Source organism: Marmota flaviventris, chromosome 6, assembly GCF_047511675.1.
Source record: "Marmota flaviventris isolate mMarFla1 chromosome 6, mMarFla1.hap1, whole genome shotgun sequence".
In the NCBI taxonomy this organism is placed as follows: Eukaryota; Metazoa; Chordata; class Mammalia; order Rodentia; family Sciuridae; genus Marmota; species Marmota flaviventris.
The window spans coordinates 114,934,626-114,954,715 of record NC_092503.1 but is presented as its reverse complement, the minus strand read 5'-3'; the positions used below and the strand labels follow the sequence as shown (position 1 = coordinate 114,954,715).

The following is a 20,090-nucleotide window of genomic DNA, read 5'->3' as shown; positions in this document are numbered from 1 at the left end:
ATTTTTAATGGTTTCATTTCATGAGGCTGATGTTGCTATAATTTTCAAAACTGATCTCCTATTACAATTTAGTTGTTTACAAGTTTTGCTCCTTTAAATGATGCCTCAATGAACATTCATTGAAGCTAAATCTATGTGGACGAGAAAGACATTCTAGGAAGAAACCTCACAGGGAAAATTGCAAGATCAAGGTAGACATATTTTTAATCATTATTTTTGTTACTTATACAAGTAATTATTTATCAGTTTATTAAATATTTCCCTACATATCTTATATGCATTTGTTAACATACAAATGTTTGTTATAATTTAAAAATGAATCACAGCAACACATTTATTAATTTTTTACATTTTAGTCTTGACTGGCTTTTTGCACTTGCTGGTGTACCCTAGACATTTTCCATGCCATTACTTATTTCCCTCATTTGAACAAATTATATACAGTATTTCATTACAGCCATACTGTGAGTTTTAGAAATCATTCCCCTCTAGGTGGTCCCATCCATCCCCCTTTTCAGGAAAGATCAAGCTTGTCTTATCAGCTAGAAACTATGTCACATAGCTACTCAAGGGACTAGGGAACTAGGAAAGTAGTTTTCTCCCTGGGAGTGCACACATTGCTGAACAGGACAAAATATGCTCTCTCAGCAAGGAAAAAGAGGAGGATAAAAGGGAGGTGCAATCTCTGTGAATGGGCATTTGGGCTGTTAAGTTGCTACAGGCATATGGCATGGCTTTTGGCCTCTGCAAGTAACAGAAATTGACTTTGGCCTATTCAAGCAAGACCAGAATTTTGGTTCACATAATTTAGATCTAGTTGAACTACAATTAGGCCTTGGCAAGGGTAGGAATAGAACATTTCCATGGATCTCAGGGCAATTTCTTTAGAATTCCTCACCAGATTAATATCTCTCAAATCTAATTTTTGCTTTGTGGGTCTCATTTGAAGGTTTACATTCTTGCATGAAGTAGCATTAGTCTGGGATTTTCACATTCCTATCTCTGTAGGGGTCTGGGACTGGTGTCCTCACAGAGCAGAGGGACAGCCACCCCCAAACCCAAAGGAAGAAACTGAGCAGTTAAAACACTTTTGTGGTTTTGTGATGGATATTTTGCCTTTTTAAAAAAATCCCATTTAAAAATGGTTATTTTGTAAATATTAGTTTTGCAAATTTTGTAAAATGTTTTATAAATTTTTTTTTTGAGAGAGAGAGAGAGAGAGAATTTTTTTTTAATATTTATTTTTTAGTTATTGGCAGACACAACATCTTTGTTTGTACGTGGTGCTGAGGATCGAACCCGGGCCGCACGCACGCCCGCCAGGCAAGCGCGCTACCGCTTGAGCCACATCCCCAGCCCTGTTTTATAAATTTTATAAATGTTTTTACAAATTAATAATCTGACAGAATTTTTACGTTTTAATGTTTTTTTAAATTAAAGAATTATAATTAAATGTTTAATTTTTGTTGAAATCAATTGAAGAAAGGATTTAATACAAGTTGGTATCCATGAATGTATTTAGTAGAGGAACTGGAAGTGAAGGCTCCCTGAGATGGTGGCATTTCAGATGAGATCTTAAAGATGAATAGCAGTTTGATAGGCAAAGTACTCAGGGTGTGAGTACTTTGATAGGCAAAGTACTCCTGAGGCCAGACCAAGAGGAGTATTAGTGTGGTGTTCAGGAAAAGGCACCAGAAAAGACTGCAATTTAAGAATTACAATTATTGACATCTTTTGATAAGACAAAAAAAATTGGAAATTTCTTACAACAGAGTTAAACGATGGTATTAAGAGTCTCAAGATGTTACTACACTTGATCCATTATGTGATCTTATGCTAAGTTCTTGAATTTTGTTTTCAGAATGTGGTCGAACTATTCCTGGAATAACCAAAGGGTCAAAAATGATGAGATTGTATATAGACAGCACCGCCCCAGACAGTCTAAAAGGACTGTGTTTGTTTTTTGTTCGCTGTAATAATGACGTGGCTATAAATAGTAAAAATATCCATGAGGTATGTTTGAATTTTTTTCCCCAAAGATATAGTTAAACACTGCTGTATTTTCATATCACATTTTGCTTTATTTTGCTGTCCTTTTCTATATGTTGGTCTGAATCGAGTTCGAAGAAAATAATATATTCATCTATTTAAAGAAACAGAGAAATGAGCTCTAATAGAGAGTAGTTATATTTGTCTTTCAGTCACTGTTTTTAAAATGCATGAAAATTCTGTTTCTTGTAGATGGTGTACAAATAAATTCTACCCTTATGTTCACCGGGAACACATTTTATTCTGTGTCACATAATTTTTAGTTACTTAACATCCCTGACACTCAATATTTCAGCTCTTTTTTTAAAAATATTTTTTAGTGTTGACGGACCTTTTATTTTATTCATTTATTTATATGCGGTGCTGAGAATTGAACCCAATGCTTCACACATGTGAGGCAAGCACTCTACCACTGAGCCACAACCCCAGCCCCAATATTTCATCTCTTTACTGTTGCAGAAGAAGAGAGAATTGACCTAGAGCCTGGGCATTGCTAACCTAGTCCTGACAAGGCAGTCCATGAGAATGGGAAAAGTAAGACTTTTGGTTACCTAGACCCAAATTTGCCTCCAAGTTTCACCACGGACTGGTGGTGCATTCTTTGGCAAGTTGCTCAACCTTTCTCTGACTCAATTCTCTACATTTTCAAATTGGGAATAATAATACCCATCTCAAGGACTATTATGAAACCAAATAATATGTGAATTCTTATTACTTCACCTGCTATACCATGGACTCTCAACAAATATGAGTTCTCTTTATTATTCTGATAGTTTTAATACCTTTTACAAATGGGAAAGGTAACTGAAATGCAATCTTAATTTAGCTTCTTTTCTGTAGATATTTTATTGCATCTTTTGTGGCTGATGTGATTGCTCTTGTTAGCATTTTTCATAAGTAATCTTTCCTTTTTCTTCCCACCTGCTTTCCTCTTTGTCTTTGAAGTCCTGTGTTTCCACCGTGATGTGTCTATGTGTGATAGTTTCTTCAGTCTGTCTTCCATTTCACTAATTCTCTTTTCAACTTGTCCATGGTTTAGTCTGTCCTTTTAAATTTATTATTATTATGGTGCCAGGGATCAATCACAGGGCCTTGTTCACGCTAGGCAAGTGCTCAACTACTGAGCCACATCCCAGCCCTGTTCTTTTTTTGTACTTTCGTCTTTGTTTTATCACAGTCACATGTGCACTTAGTTTAAAAAAGGAAGAGGTGCAACACTAACCTCTGTGCCACTCTCTAGAAGCAATTCTTAAACTCTTTTAGCAGGTTCTTCTCTTTACTTCCTATCTCTAAATAATTCGCTCTGACAATGTACGTATTATCTGTGGACTTTTTTTTCCCCTCTTTTTGGTACTGGGGATTGAATCCAGAGGTACTTTACCACTAAGCTACCTCTCCAGCCTTTTTTATTTTTTAATTTGAGACAGGGTCTCACTAAATTGCTTAGGGCCTTGCTAAATTACTGAGGCTGGCCTTAAGCTTTTAGTTCTCCTGCCTTAGCCTCCAGAGTTATTGGGATTACAGGTGTGCACCATTGCACCCAGTTATCTGTGGACTTTTCTCTATAGAAGATGAGGATTTAGCTACTTTTTACACTTTGGCCCCCTCCCTTATTTCCCCATTCCTTGCATTCTAAACGTTATATATTTTATGCTGCATAGCTCAACATTTGTTTATGTCATTATAACTATGCAAATAACACAGCAGAGACATGTAGTATACTAGTGGTTCTTAAAGTGTTACCCAAGACCTTTTCAGGGGATCTGTGAACCAACTTTTATCATAATACTAAGATTCTACTTGCCCTTTTTACTATGTTAACAATTGGTGGTGCAGAAACAATGGTGCAAAAAACTGCTGCCACCTTAGCAAGAATCAAGATAATGGCACCCACCTATATTAGTAGTCATTATAGTCTTCATTATTACTGTAGTAGTTCACTTTTGTTAGTACAACAAAATACCTGAGGCAACTAAATTATAAAGAGAAAAGGTTTATGTAGCTCACAATTTTGGAGGTTCAAGTCCAATACTGGGCAGCCCTGTTGGTTTGGTCCTCTGGTGAGGGTGCCAGATGGCAAAAGCAAGAGTACATGTAAAGCAATCATGTCTCAAGCTAAAAAGCAGAGAGAGAGAGAGAGCGAGAGAGAGAGAGAGAGAGAGAGAGAGAGAGAGAGAGAAATATATACACAGAGAGAGAGAGAGCAGAAGATGACATGTGGGGTCCCATAATCCCTTTTGAGGGCATGCCCTCAGTGACTTAAGGACCTCCCTCTAGGCCCCAACTCCCAAAGTTCTTACTATCTCCCAGTAGTGCCACTCTGAGGACCAGGGCCTTAACATATGGACCTTTGGGGGACATTCCCCATATTCAAACCATGTCAGTCGCCATCTCATAGTTAAAAAAAACAAGCAGCCAATTTCCAGTGGCCCTATATGAGCCTTTGGGTGTGGGGGGGTGAGTGTATCAGGGATTGAATTTAGGGGCACTTGACCACTGAGCCACATCCCCAGCCCTATTTTGTATTTTATTTAGAGACACGGTCTCACTGAATTGCTTAGTGCCTTGCGATTGCTGAGGCTGGCTTTGAACTTGTGATCCTCCTGTCTCAGCCTCCCAAGCTGCTGGGATTACAGGCATGCGTCACCATACCTGGCTGAGCCTTTTAGTCTTAATTTATTGGTTTGGGAGATCTAGCTCATTTAATTTATATTAATTGAGATGTCACGCTCTTGGGTAGTGGGTTTTTGGTTTCTGGGCTCTTGATTTCTTGTGACCAGTAATTTTTTTCCCTCCAAAATCCTGGACAGAGGGCTGTTTTTTGTTTTTATTTATTTATTTTTTAAATTGTCTCCTGGCTGGATAAAGTTTTCATGCCTCTTTCAGCTGAGGACTCCTTCATGCAGGAGGCTCTGTTGCAAACCCCTGACAGTGCACAGGTCCAGGCAGAGGCTTGCTCTCCAGGCAGAATCTCCATAAAGAGCTAACTTGTGAATGGTCAGAATCAGGCAGGAGCTAAGTTTGCTGGTTTTAAAGCTCTAATATTCATAACCACATAAGCTTTCCTAATAGTTTACAAGATGTCTTGTGTATTGCAATAAGAAATAGATGGTGATTTTTAGTTTTTTAATGGACTTAGCATATGAAATTGCATTTGAACATAACCCCCTCCCCCTTTTCAGGAAGTACTATTTACTCTTTTGGATGCATCAGAAGGACTCTTGAACGGGATCAAGAACATGATGTCAAGTATATTTCTACCAGCTATTCATTCCATGAGCAACTGGGGTGCTTTAAACCAGTCCAAGCAGGGAGAATCTGAAAAGCACATTTTCACTGAAACCCTCAATAGGTACCTTTCATTTTTAGATGGTTAGTATAAATTTTTTGTTCACTACTAAAAATGAGTAAATTATGTTGTTAAGAAAACATTAGTGGGGGCTGGGGTTAGCCCAGTGGCAGAGCGCTTGCCTAGCATGTGTGAGGCACTGGGTTGTATCCTTAGCACCACTTAAATGTAAACAAATAAAATAAAGCCATACTGTCCATCTACAACTACAAAAATAAAAAATAAAAAAAGAAAACATTAGTGAAAATGTTTTCATCTTGAAAGAAGATGTTAATCAAAGTAAGTATGAGACCTAGAGGTAAATTTTATGATTTGTATGAAATCATGAAAATCCCTAATTTCTAGGAATGCGTTTTAAAAAATTTTCCATTATAGTAGGAGGAATATCTTTTTACATTCTTAATAAAAACTTTTCAGCATCTTCAAAAATATATGCTTTATTATGAAATCTTTAAAATGTGTATTTCTATCATTTAATATTATATATTATACTTATGAGGAAATCAAGTCACAATCTAATGATCAATTAGAGATATATTTCTAAAAAGTATTAGATCTTTAACATTTTAGCAATTACAGCTGGAAAGCACACATTGACATTTAACAAAACATTAAGTACTTTTCTTGATATTATTTGTCTCCATTAGGTGCCAGAATAAGTATTGAGGGGACAGTGATGTTAAAGAAGATAGACAATATTGATTTTTCCAAATTGCGTACCTTTGAAGAAGTGACGGCCGCAGCTAGCAATTCGGAAACTGTCCGTCAGCTAGAGGAGGTGCTGATGATATGGTACAAACAGATCGAACAGGTGAGTTCACTCAAGTCATTCCACCTGGAGTCGCAGTTGTTCCATGCACCTAACCATGTTGCATTTTGTCTCTAAGAGCTAAGGGAATAGGAGCTCGAAATCTTCTTCTAGATTCTGTTCTGAAACTCAGCCTGTTGTTGGCTCTGGAGCAAAACAGTTGTTCTTTGTGGACCACTTAAAATCAATTTTAGATATTTCTCCCTTTAAAGGGGAAATGAAATCATGAGGGATAGCCAGTATCTATCCCCAACAATTTGTTTATTGTCATACTCTCTGTGAAATAGAGAGGGAGAGGACATAATGATGAGCCACTGTACTAGACACAAAATAAATGCCTCTTTGTTGATCAGTGGAGTCACCTGTGTTGTCATAGAGGTTCAGACTATGCTTGCTCCTATGAGTATTGGAGGCACATCTGCAGTTCTCTGGTCAAAAAAAAAAAAAAAAAAAAAAAAAAAAAATTCTCTAGCCATAGGAAAAGCAATAGTAGGAGTAGAATGCAGGTCAAAATTATGAGAGACTTGGACTCACACTGCAAATAATGCAAAAACACAAAATCCAAATGATAATAACCAAAACCAAAAACAAAAAATTAACCCAGACATCATACAATTTCCCTAAACTGAAAGAGGCCCCTGGGAGCGGACTCAGATCTGTGGTTCATAAGCACAGTGGAATCAGAGAAGAAAATCTTCAGGTACCTGAAGAGAGAGAAGCAGGAGAGAAAGCAGGAGGAGGAAGAAAGCATTTCTAGTTTGACCCTTTTTAGAACTGTGCAGAAGGTGCAATTGGCAGGTATCAAAAACTGGAGGGCTTGGAGGCTCCTTAGGAGAGCCTGGAACACTGACCCACAGAGTTGGCCCAGAGCACTCACCCCAGAATTTGCTTCCAGGTCTCCCTAGGTTGAAGCAAGCAGTTGCCCACCAGAGAACCCCTGCAGTGGTCTCCTGTACTATTGGAGAAGTGTCTGGGGTGGGCTGGCTTCTTGGTTTGTAGACAGTGGGCTCCTTGCTGTCACCTCACATGCTGGAAAACAGAACCATCATGACTGAATCACTTCCCAAAGTCCCCACCTCCAAAGACTGTCACACTAGAGAGTAGGTTTCAGTAGGTGAGTTTTGGGGGCATACACATTTAATCTATAGCAATATCTTAGGAATCATTTTATAACCCCCCATTCAACATTTTCTTTCATTCATTCATGTTGGTACAAGCAAATTGAATTCATTCACTTAACTGCGGTCTGATATTCCTCTATGAATAAACCTTAGTTTTATTATGTAGACTTTCAGACACATAGGAGAAATTTAAATTATATCTCTATTTAAGGAGGTAGAGAAGTTTATTTATTCATTCCCCCGGGAAGAGGATTGTTTGTACTCTTCCTGTTACAAAAAACAATAACACATATTATTGTTCTAGGGCTTCTTTTCGCATGTTCAGGAGTTTCTCAATGGGATTGCTGGGAACATTTGCATACAGATCTTTCATTGGCTATTACCAAACTCCCCAAATAGTGGTTATATATACATAAAGTGGAAGTTCTAAATAATATATATGTACTTATGTGTATATATATAAATACAAATATATAAGTATAAATATATATATAAATATATAAATATAAATATAATACACACACACACATACATACACACATACACACACACACACATACCATCCTGGGGATTGAATGCAGGGACACTTCATTACTGAACTACATCTCCAGCCCTTTTCATTTTTTAGTTTGAGAAGGGGCCTTGCTAAGTTGCTGAGCCTGACCTTGAAATTATGATCCCCCTGCTTCAGCCTCCTAAGTAGCTGGGATTACATGCATGAGTCACTACATCAGATTTAGTTTATATTTTTTTTACAGAAGCTTCTGAGTGTTCTCATGTCTTCAAAGCTTTGATTACATCTGGGATTGTCAGGTTTTTAACCGTTGCTGGTATATTGGGTGTGAGATGGCATCTTGACTGACTTTGTATTACCCCGAATACTGTTGATGTGGAGTGTGTTTAATGGCTGTGTAGGCTTCCTCTTTGTTGAGTGGCCTGCCCTCTGCTTGGCTCAGTTTTCTTTTGGATTGTTGAATGTTATCTTACTGAAGTGCTGGAGTTTAAGTAATATCTTCCAGGTGTTGATCCTTGGTTGGTCTCCACTGTGCCATGTCTTTTCATTTGGTGTGTCTTTAGAAATGTGGAAGTTTTAAATTTTAATGTAGTTAAGTGGTATATATTACAAATGGCAATCCCGTCTCAACTGAGCTACCTCCAGTGACTAGGAACTTCTATATTTTTTTGTATTTTATTTAGGAATCCTTTTCTAGTTCTATGAAGATTTTCTCCTAAATTATTTATTTAAATAATGAAATGTAATGCAAAGATGAATGCAATAAAAAAAACAAATTGTAAAATTAACACCTGTGGGGCTGGGGCTGTAGCTCAGTGGTGAAGCACCTGCTTCAAATGTGTGAGGCAAAGGGTTCAATCCTCAGCACCACATAAAAATAAATAAAGATACTGTGTGTTTATCTAAAACTAAAAAATATCAAAAAAAGAAAAACTTAACAACTGTGTAAACTTTGCTCAGGTTAAAGAAATAGAACATTCTACTGGGTAATCCCAACCTCTTGGGAGACTGAGGCAGGAGGACGGAAAGTTTGAGGCCAGCCTGGGCAATGGAGAGAAAGAAAACAGAACATTCCCAGTACCTTGTCTTCCTCTTCCCAGTTTTAAATACTGTTTCTTCCCCCATTGTGACTGTATCTTGACAGTTACGATATTCAATTTTGTGCTTTTCTTTATAGTTTTACCCTTACTTTGTATAGAAATTTAACCATTTCATCTTATTTTATATTTTGTGATGTTGGGGACGGAATCCAGGGTCTTACACGCATTAGGCAGGTGTCCCACCACTGAGTTACATCTGCAGCCCTTCTGATTTTATTTCTGACATTCAGTTTTTTAGTCTGCCTGGAGTTAGTTATTTTTTTGTGTGTACATGTGTGCGTGATGTGAAGTAGGAATCCAATTTTGACTTTTTTCACAGTTAGCCAGACATCCCAATTTAATATCCTCTGTTAAATTGCTTATTTAACAGTCCATTCTTTCCTTAAAGATGTCTAATACATCAAAGTACACTCTACTATCATGTCTAAAATTTGTAATATCACCTCTGTCTATATTGTTTTATTTTTAAATTTTTATTGGTACATTATAATTATACATGTGGTGGAATCTGTTATTATATATGTGTACATATACACAATATAACAATATAACTTGGTTAGTTTCATTCTATATCAAGTTTTTGCTCTTCTGTCTGCCCCACTGGTCTATTTATTTGTTTTGTAGACTCATACCATGCTGCTTTAATTTCTGGAGCTTTTAGAAATCAACACTTTGTATGTCAAGTTTCTTTGCTTTTTTTTTTTTAAATTCAAAATTGCATTGATTATATCTGCAAATTGTTCTTCCAAATCTGAAGATTGGGTTATCAAGTACCAAGAACAACTCTTGAGATTTTGATTGGAATTTCATTGAATGTATATATTCCTTTAGAGAAAACTGGCTTCTTTATATTATTGAATTTTTCCACCCATAAACATGTCTCTCACTTATTTAAGTCTTCTCTTATGTTCTAAATGTAGTGTTCTTACTGTCCCAGAAAGGTCTTACATATTTTTTGTTAGATATTTCTAAAAAAAAATTATCATTGCAATTATTTGCTGTTATAGATGATATCTTTTTAGAAATTACATTTCAGATGGCTATATGGCTTGTGAAAAAGTGCTACTGGTTTTTATGTAGAGGTCCAACAACCCTACTGAATATTTCACTTTTAATAATTATTAAGATTTATATTTAATATTCTTAACATTTTAAAGATATAGCCAACCATATGATCTGTGATTATGCCCTTTTAAAAAATTTCCAATCAGTAATGCCTTTTGTTTACCTATCTTTTTCTGGCACTTCCTTTACCAGGTGGAATGGAAGTGGGTGGTGATAGTGGCAAACTTTCCCTGCCCTTGGTTTTAAAGTGATGATGTTCACAGTTTCACCTTTATGATGTTTGCTGGCGTTTTCAATAGATACTACTTATCATGTTCAAAAAGTTCCTTTCTCCTCTCTGCTAAGTTTTTTTTGTTATTTTTTTTTAGTTTTAGTTGGACACAATACCTTTATTGTTATTTTTTTTAAGTTTTAGTTGGACACAATACCTTTATTTTATTTTTTAAATTTTTATGTGATGCTGAGGATAGAACCCAGCACCTAGCATGTGCTAGGCAAGCACCCTACTGCTGAGCCAAAACCCCAGCCCCATGCTTGCTAAGTTTTTAAACATTATTCAGTGTTACTATTATTTATACTTTTTGGTTTTTTCAAAAGATGCAGTGAGATTTTAACCAAGAAGAATATATCCTTTCTATATTCCATATATATGTGTATACATATTTAAATTGCAGGTGCTTATTGAGAGCGAGCAGATGAGAAAAGAAGCTGATGACTCAGGTCCACTCACCGAGTTGGAACACTGGAAACGGATGTCAGCCAAGTTCAACTATATCATTGAGCAGATTAAAGGGTCAAGTTGTAAGGCTGTCATAAATGTGCTGAACGTTGCGCACTCCAAACTGTTAAAGGTAAAAGGCCTTTTAGTTTACATTTTGGTATAATTCAGAACAACTGAACCAAAAATTACCTTTATTGAACTGCTTCTTTTTAAAAAAATTTAAATCAAGACATAACAAAATTATATATTTTTATGGGGTACATTATTATGCAATACATGTATGCAATGTGTAATAAGTCGGTAACAAACATTTCCATGACTTCCAACATTAATCGTTTTTATGTGTTGAGAATTTTCTACTCATTTTGAAGTACAACATAGATTGTTTTAATCAGTAGTTAACCCTACTGTGCTAGAAAAACCAGGATTGATTTCTCCGGGCTTATTGGCCTTCTTCCTATCCTCTCTCCATGCTCTTCCATTCCTCTCCCAGATCAATGCTACTTAACATAATGTACCAGATATTTAGAAGTGTTAAGCTTTGAGTGAAGCTTTCTCATGTGCCACAATCATTTCCATCAGAGGAAATGAAGACACATTTCTCAATATTTTGTGCACCGGTTTTGAAAGAGCTACCTATAGAGTGATTGCCAGAAAAGAAATGATCACTTTTCTTTTAAAAATTGTTTTAGAGCTGGGTATAGTGGTCTTAAAAATAAAAAGAGCTGCGGGAAGAGCTAAGTGGTTAAGCACTCCTGGGTTCAATCCCCAGTACTGTGAAAATTAATTACATCATTTCTAATGTTTAAATTGTCATACCATATTATTTAATTAGTAAATATCACACTGTATCAATTTCTAATTACCACCTCTCTACACCCCAGTAGTAAATCTTGGAAATGTATGCCATTAGATCCAGCTATATAATTTTTCCAAAATGGTCATGTATCTGATCATTTTTTAGTGAACAAGTTTTCCTTTCTCTTTCCCCATCCCTTCTTCCCTCTTCATTTTTGCAGCAGCTTTATGATATACTTCACATATATTCATCATTTGATGTGTACAATTTGGTGATTTTTAATATATTTACAGAGTTGTGTAACCACAATAAATTTTAATTTTTTTTAAATATATTTTTAGTTGTCAATGGACCTTTATTTTTATTTATATGTGGTGCTGAGAATCAAACTCAGGGCCTCACACATGCTAGGCAAGCGCTCTACCACTGAGCCACAACCCCAGCCCCAATTTTAATACATTTGTATCACCTTAAAAAGAAACTCCACACCCTTCACCTGTCACCTCCCCATCTCTAACCTTCTGCTCCCAGCCCCAAATGACTTCTAATCTATTTTGTGGCTCAACATTTCAGTAGTCATATAATACATGGCCTTTTGTTACTGGATTCTTCACTTAGTGTTACTCAAGAGTAATCCATGTTGTAGAATGTATCAGTGTTTCATTTATTTTTATGAGTGGATGGATAGTATTACATAGTATGGATAGTACTACATTTTGTTTATCAGTTTATGGACATTTGAGTTGTTTCCACTTTTTGGCTGTTATGAATAATGCCTCTGAACATTCATGTACAACCTTTTGGGTGGACATATTTTGTCATTTCTCCTGAATATATACCTAGAAATAGAATTTCTTGGTCAAATGGCAACTCTACATTTAACTTATATAGGAAAATGATTCCTTTTCTATGTGTACATAAACATTGCCACAATTAAATGTTTTGTATATACATATGCAAATATTTCCCCAGGGTAGATCCACAACTTCTTCAATATTTATTATCAGTTAAAAACTTTCCTTTTTTGCTGGTTATGGTGGTGTATGCTTGTCATCCCAACTATTTGGGAGGCTGAGTTAAATTCAAGGCCAGCCTGGGTAAGTTAGAGGTGATGTGCCCTTCTCAGTGTGTCAAATTGAGAGTCCATGATATCCATGTGTATTAGGGTTCTCTATAGGAACAGAATCAACAGGAAATATAATTATAAAAAGGGGAGTTATTAGGTTGGCTTACACGACCAGAGCTGGATAGTCCACAATGGCCGTCTGCAGGCTCCAGAGCTGGAAGAAGCAGTAGCTGCGCAGCCCAAGAGTCTGAAGCCCCAAGAAGTATCAATTGTGCTACCCTAGTCCAAGACCAAAGGCTTCTGGAGAATCACTGGCAGAGTCCACTTTGGAAGAGTGAAGAAGTGAGAGTCTGATATCCTCGGAGGATCCCAGCAGCAATCAAGAACCTGGTCAAGAAGAATGGACTTGCAACTGCTGCTGCTGCTTCTTGTTCTTCCAGCTTTTATTCCATCCAAGTCATCATCCTGTTGATCGATGCTGCCCACACTTAGGGGAGGTCTCCATTTCAGTTGACTATCCCACATGCCAGTCTTTCCTAGACACACCCTCACCAATGCATCCATATTCCTCTTAATCCTTGGCATCTCTTTTTTAAAAAAAATAATTATTTTATAGTTACAGGTGACACAATGTCTTTATTTTACGTGGTGCTGAGGACTGAACCCAGTGCCTCACTCATGCTGGGAGCCACAACCCCAGCCCAATCCTTGGCATCTCTTAATCCAGTCAAATTGACAATTCAAATTAACCATTACACCATGTGTCTTATTGCTGGTGATTTAACCTTGACATTTGGTTAAGGTGGGGTCTGACATGTTTCTGTACAATACATCTATTATTTTGGGCGGAAATAACTTAAAGTTATATAAATATCTTGCCTGGGTAAATCTTGCCTGCAGTAATTATTAATGTGGTATGCTCTTGGTGACTTTCCAGTTCCTTCATTCTATCCACATTGATTGATCAGAATTTTTATGCAAGAAAAAGTTGTTTTTCCTTTAAGTTACTTATTTGATAATTTATTTATATTAATATAGTATAATGGCTGGGTATGATGGTGCACACCTGTAATCCCAACTACTCAGGAGGCTGAGACAGGAAAGTTGCAAATTTGAGGCCAGTCTGGGCAACTTAGTGAGGCCCTGTCTCAATATTTTTAAAATTTAAAAAAGGGGTAGGGATGTAACTCAGTAGTAGAACACTTGTGTACCATGTGCAAGGCCCTGGGTTCAAACTTCAGTGCCAAAGGATATTTATTTTATGTTTAGGTTATCATCTAATACTATCATTATTTATTTTATTGTTCAAGTTGCTCCAGCTGTGGCCATTGGGAAGTCTTTCAGGTTGGTTCCTATGTCCTTACCTATTCTCTGTGGAATAGGTAGGTTGGTTCCATACCTATTCCCCTCCCCTTTTTTGGAGCACCATCTCTAGGCTCATGCTGTATATCTCTAGGCTCATGCTGTATATCTCTAGGCTCATGCTGTATATTATGCAGAACTACATCATGCAAGTAGAGATTACAGGAAGAGAGATTTTGTCTTAGAGTGTTTAGTATTGCTATAACAGAATACCTGATATTGGGTGATTTAAAAGGAAAGAGTTTTATTTAGTTCACAGTTTGGGAGGTTGTAAGTCCAAGATCAGGCAACCACATCTATTTGGTCTCTACTAAGGGCCTTTCTGGCTGGGTCATATTATGGTAGGTGGCGTCAAGGCAGGAGCATATGTGAGAGTGATAAGCAGCCCTTGTGAAGAAGGATTCAGGGGAGGTGCCAGGCTCACTTACAACAATCTGATCTTGCAAGTACTAATATAGTCTCATGAGAGCTAGAATGTCCTACAGACAACATTAATGCATCTTAAAGACCTAATCACCTTTTTTAAAGGCCCCACCACCTCAATACCATTACATTGGAGAATGAAGCTTCAACATGAGTTTTGGTGGGAATCTACCGCATTCAAACCATAGCAGATTTCTTCTCAGAACTTTTTTTTTTGTGTTAAGAGTTGACTAAGCAGAAGTTATTTCATAATCCTTGAATATGTTGATTTCAGATTGAGTTCTCTTTGCTAATAAAGAATATTTCTTAGAATAATGTTCTGCTAATAATATGACTCATTCTGAGAAGATCCACAGCCATATATTGTCACAAATAACAAACTTGGAAAGTCTTTTTAGTAGAAGTAGGTCCAGTTGAAGCTTACAGACAGGGTATTAATTACAAAGCGTATGACTTCAGGTTTAGTAAATCACTTAAGAATTTATAATAACATAGATACTATAAGGAAAAGCTATATTAATCAAACTTAAATATCTACTATGTGAGTATATGTTTGATTAGGAAGACTGTGTAAATTTTTAAAATAAACTGTAGTAGCCTACTGATATATTTGGATTTTTAATGGAATTCTTACATATTTTTTCTTCTTAGAATTGGCGTGATTTGGATGCAAGAATCACAGATACAGCAAATGAATCAAAAGATAATGTTAGATATTTGTATACTCTGGAAAAAGTATGTCAACCTCTCTATAACTATGACCTGGTAAGTATACTTTTAAAAGTGCAGTTTAAAAAATTAACTTGTATAATTAATGCACTTTAAAACACCTTCAATGTGTATGTATTGGGAAAAGCACACACTGACAAAAGGTTATTTAAAAGTTATATTTTCCTAGTCTATATTTAGAATGAATTATAAATTCTATTTAATATTTTAACCCACATTTAAGTATTCAGCATTATTGTAAGTATGACTTCACTAGTCAGTTAAGCAAGATGAATATATTACTTATCCAATGCTGCATAGCAAATTCCCCAGGAGAGAGTGGCTTTAAGCAGTGAGCATTCATTATGTCACAGTTTCTGTGGACCAGGAATCCAGGCACGGCGTAACTGAGTGCCTCTGCTTCAGGGTCTCTCATGAAGTTTCAGGCAGGCTGTTAACTGGGGCTGGGGTCTCCTCATTTGGGGAGGCCTACTGGGGAGGGTCCATACCTAAGCTTACTCACATGGTTGACAGATCTGAGTTCTTATTCAGGTGGTTAGTTCTTATTCAAGGTGCAGCTTGTTTCCCCCAGGGAAGGTGATTCCAGAGTGAGCAAGACAGGGGAAGCTACCATCTTTTTGTGACCTAAATGTGAAAGTGACATCTCACTATTTCTGTTGTGCTCTGTGGGTTAGGAGCAAGTCAGTAAGTCTGGTCCACACTTGAGGGCAGGGAGTATACAAGAGTCAGAATACCATGAGGGGAGCCTCACTGGGGCATTCTTGGAGGTTGGGTACCATGGAAGGCATTTATCAGTTTATTGAGTAGCAAACCCAAGCTCATCATGGGTGGGGACTTTGCCCGAAGCACTCAGCCCATCAGTGATGCAAGACAGGCCCATCTTCTGTTTCTAGTCCACTTTCCCCATCATATTTCTATAGAGTTCCCTTGAAGAACATATTAGCACTGCTATTTTCAAAAGTTACTATTATTATTATTATTTGTACTCAGGATTGAACCCACAGATGCTTAACCACTGAACCACATCCTCAGCTCTTTTTTATATTTTATTTAGAGACAGGGTCTTGCTGAGTTGTTTAGGACCTCACTAAGTTGTTGAGGCTGGCTTTGGACTTGGAATTCTCCTGCCTCAGCCTCCCAAGCCACTGGAATTATAGGTGTATGACTATTAATTTTTAATTTATAAGTTATCTGGCATTTCTTAATATTTCTTTTTTGTGGGTGAGTATTGGGATTGAACTTAAGGGTGTTTAACCACTGAGCCACATCCCCAGCCATATATATATATATATATATATATATATATATATATATTTAAATATATTTTTAGTTGTCAAATGGATCTTTATTTATTTACATGCAGTGCTGAGAATTGAACCCTGTGCCTCACATATGTTAGTCAAGAGTTCTACCACTGAGCCATGACCCCAGCCCCTGTTTCTTTATATTTTAGTAGAGACAGGGTCTTGCTGAGTTGCTAAGTGTCTTGCTAAGTTGCTGAAACTGGCTTTGAACTTGGGATCCTCCTGCCTCAGCCTCCCGAGCTGCTGGGATTATAGGCATGCACTACTGTGCCCAGCTTCTTAATATTTCACATGTAATATGAAAATTATAGAAAACCTCTATGTCTTCTTTAGATATAAATGGGAAATCAGGGCTGGGGTTTTGGCTCAGTGGCAGAGTGCTTGCCTAAAACATCTGAGGCACTGGGTTTGATCCTCAGCCCCACATAAATAAATAAATAAATAAAGGTATTATGTTCATCTACAACTAAAAAAATATATTTAAAAATGGGAAATTGGGGCTAGGGTTGTGGCTTAGCGGTAGAGTGCGTGCCTAGCATGTATGAGGCCCTGGGTTTGATCCTCAGCACCACATAAAAAACAAAAAAATAAAATAAAGGTATTGTGTCCAACTACAGCTAAAAAGTAAATTTAAAAAATGGGAAATCGTAGAAACTAGTATTTGTTGAGAATGTAGTGTGGTGTTTTCCAATCTTGAATGGTGTCACCTCTTGTGAATCACTTCTAGGCAGGAGGGCAGTTCAGACAGTTGTATTTTTAAAGATGCTCATGGGCTAGAGAATCCCCAACCTTTTGTTCTAGGCATTGTGATATGTGCTTCAAATATGTTTCCATTCTGTATACACAACAATCCTTGTTTCAAAGATTAAGAGATTTAATTTGAGTATCTCTAAATTGATGGAACCAAATTTGAGGCTGTTTTCGCTGGCATTTTGGGCTGAATTTTTTTTCCCTTGTCACTATGCCGCTGCCTTCAAGGTATTCTCTAAGTTAAAATGCTTTCTAAGTAATTTATATTAGTGTCTGATTTCTGTGTTCAGCATTCTCCATTCTGATTTCTGAAGAGATGGGTAGATCTTCCACTGAGGTGGCAGTCCTGGTCACCTGGCTTGGTTGGCCAGCCTTGGGTAAATGGCTGATTTCACATAGAATTGGCAAAGAGAGAGGTTCACGTCCTAAGAGGGCATCAGAAAATGAGAAGTTTATGTGGCACAGGAGAGAAGAAAGTGGGTTGAGAGTCCTGGGCAGGTGTAGTTCTTCCTTCTTTGTGGAAATTCATTATCTATCCAGGGGCTCCAAGAGGGAGAACAGGAAGACACTTCAGAGGCAGAGTCTGTTAACTGATGTCATAAAGAGATGATGAACTTAATTCAAAACTACATTATTAGTGTTGTTATTTGCAAAAAATTATGACTTTCTTAAACTTCACTCTCTGTTCATTTCTACCCCTAGTACTAGCAACTGGAGTTCTGTTGGGAAGCTTTTAAAATTTTGTTTCATATAAAAACACTGATGTGAGCTTTTGGATGTTTCTGTGTGTAAGACCAGGAGTAAAGGAAACCAGATTATATAGTGTTAGAGAAATAGGTCTGTGGCTGCAATTCAGTCAGCAGCCCAAAGACTCTATTCTCTAACTCTACAACCCGAGCAAAAGGAAGACTATCAAAAAAAAAAAAGTAAAAGAAAAGTTAGAGTTATTACTTGTTGCAAGCATTTGAGTTGAAATACACATATACCTGAAGCTTTCTCCATGAATACCTACAAATAGCCCTTGATATAAAAAATAATAGATGTAGTGAGTAAAATTGAAGCATATGTTAAATCGAATGATGGTTATAGGTGGTCATTATGCTGTTCCCTGTACTTCTTTTTGTATTCAGGGCTTTTCATTATAAAAAATAAACTTGGAAGACAGATACAATGCTTCTTATTATTGTCAAGAGCTCTGAATTTTGAGATATACTGATTTCAACTTCTTAATTCAAAGGACTTGTTTAAATTTATAGAATTTTAAAATCATTTAGTTCATCCTAGTAATTTAAACTTTGTTCAGCTGTTATTGTCATGGAAGTGTCTTATTATTATTATTTGGTGGTGGTTGAGCTTTTTACTGTTTCTGAGCTAGGAAGATTTCAGGCCTTACCTTTTGAAATGACAGCAGTGTTAACAGTAGTGAGTCATATGATTTCTTCCCACTCACACACCTACTACTGCTATCGTTTCAAAATTACTTTTTCCCATTCATTTTCTTTACTGTCATTAAAAGCAACCATCAATTGCTTTTTATCTTATAATTGTGATTTAGGTAGAAAAAGTGCAAAGGATTCATGCTTTCGTTTCTGGAAGTTTGCTTAATTTTTATTGTCCTGGTATTATGCTTTGGGCATATCTACTGTAATATGTTTCACATAACAATATCTGAACACTGTATCTTAATAGGAAGAACTTTGCATTCAGGGAGTGATTATAAATAATGATATTTATCTGGGAGTGGTGGTGCATGCTTATAATCCCAGTGTTTCTTGTAATCCTAGTAGCTCAGGAGGCCGAGGCAAGAGGATCATGAGTTCAATGCTAGCCTCAGAAATTTAGTGAGGCCCTAAACAACTTAGCTAGACTCTGTTTCAAAACATAAAAAGGGCTGGGATATGGCTCAGTGGTGAGGTGCCCCTGGGTTCAATCCCCAGTACCAAAAATAAATAAATAAATAAGTAAAAGATATTTAAAACTTGGATGAAAGGCATTTCCTGAGGGACCCATTTGATGCCATCCCTGAGCTCTCTTCATTGGAGTTTGATTTAGCACAGGTGGAAGGGACTCCTAGGCATAATTTTAATTGGATATTTTGGACCTGTGATCCATAATATGGATTATGACATGCAAGGTTCAGTATAAAGCAATGATGTTGATTTCCATAAGCTTCATAAAATTGATTTAATTATTTGTGGTTACATTTCCACTTAGGACATATAATATACTAATCAGTAATTGTTCTTCCGCATTTCATTTATTTGTCAGCATTTTTAAAATGTTAAAAATATTTATATATAGTTATCTTGTCCCCTCAATTAAAAGGCAAGCTCCAGGAATGCCTTTGATCTTTTCTGTGCTGCCCTAGTGATTTGCACCCTGGCTATAAGCAGGGTCTCAAAATCTGAGCTATATAACTCATAGCTGTGGGACCTTGGGCAAGCTTTTTTAACTTCCCGCCTCTCTATTTTCTCAATTGAAAAATGAAAATAATAATTATACTTTATTACATAGCTTCTAAGACACTTTTATTTTTTACACTTTAATACCTCTGAACTCAGGACACACTTCATTGTCAGCTGAGTTTTATGAATCATTATGGGTATGACTGGATACCATCTTAAATTACTAGTTCTCTTCTGGAGGGGAGTCTTAATTTTTTTTTTTTTTAATTTTGGTTTTTGTACCGTGACTGTGATCTCAGACTGCAGTTGAGTACCAGCTTGTGCTACAAATTCTTAAGGAAGTTTGTTCTTCTCCCCTTAGTGGCAGGATTGGGATATATAAGTTATGTTTGTCTTTCTCTCCATATTTCTTTATGTTCATCTTAACATAGTGAGTGTAGCTGACTGGTGGCTTAGTTTTAAGTGGGAGTTAGACTCCCCATGTTGGTGCTTTTCTTTCTTTCTCTGGCACAAATGGTAAAGATA

The 20,090-nt window shown here is 36.7% G+C and overlaps 1 protein-coding gene across 1 annotated transcript in view; it reads left to right on the top strand.

Moving 5' to 3' along the window:
- Nucleotides 1-1,887: 1,887 nt before the first annotated feature.
- The window catches only part of Dnah8 (dynein axonemal heavy chain 8), a 276,612-nt gene continuing 258,409 nt past the window's right edge, over nt 1,888-20,090 (top strand). Inside the window, exons 1-5 of the mRNA XM_027943662.2 lie at nt 1,888-2,013; nt 5,232-5,421; nt 6,046-6,209; nt 10,681-10,857; nt 15,029-15,142. Of these exons, the coding sequence (XP_027799463.2) occupies nt 1,903-2,013; nt 5,232-5,421; nt 6,046-6,209; nt 10,681-10,857; nt 15,029-15,142 (756 nt within the window). The 5' untranslated portion in view covers nt 1,888-1,902. The remainder of the gene's footprint in view (nt 2,014-5,231; nt 5,422-6,045; nt 6,210-10,680; nt 10,858-15,028; nt 15,143-20,090) is intronic.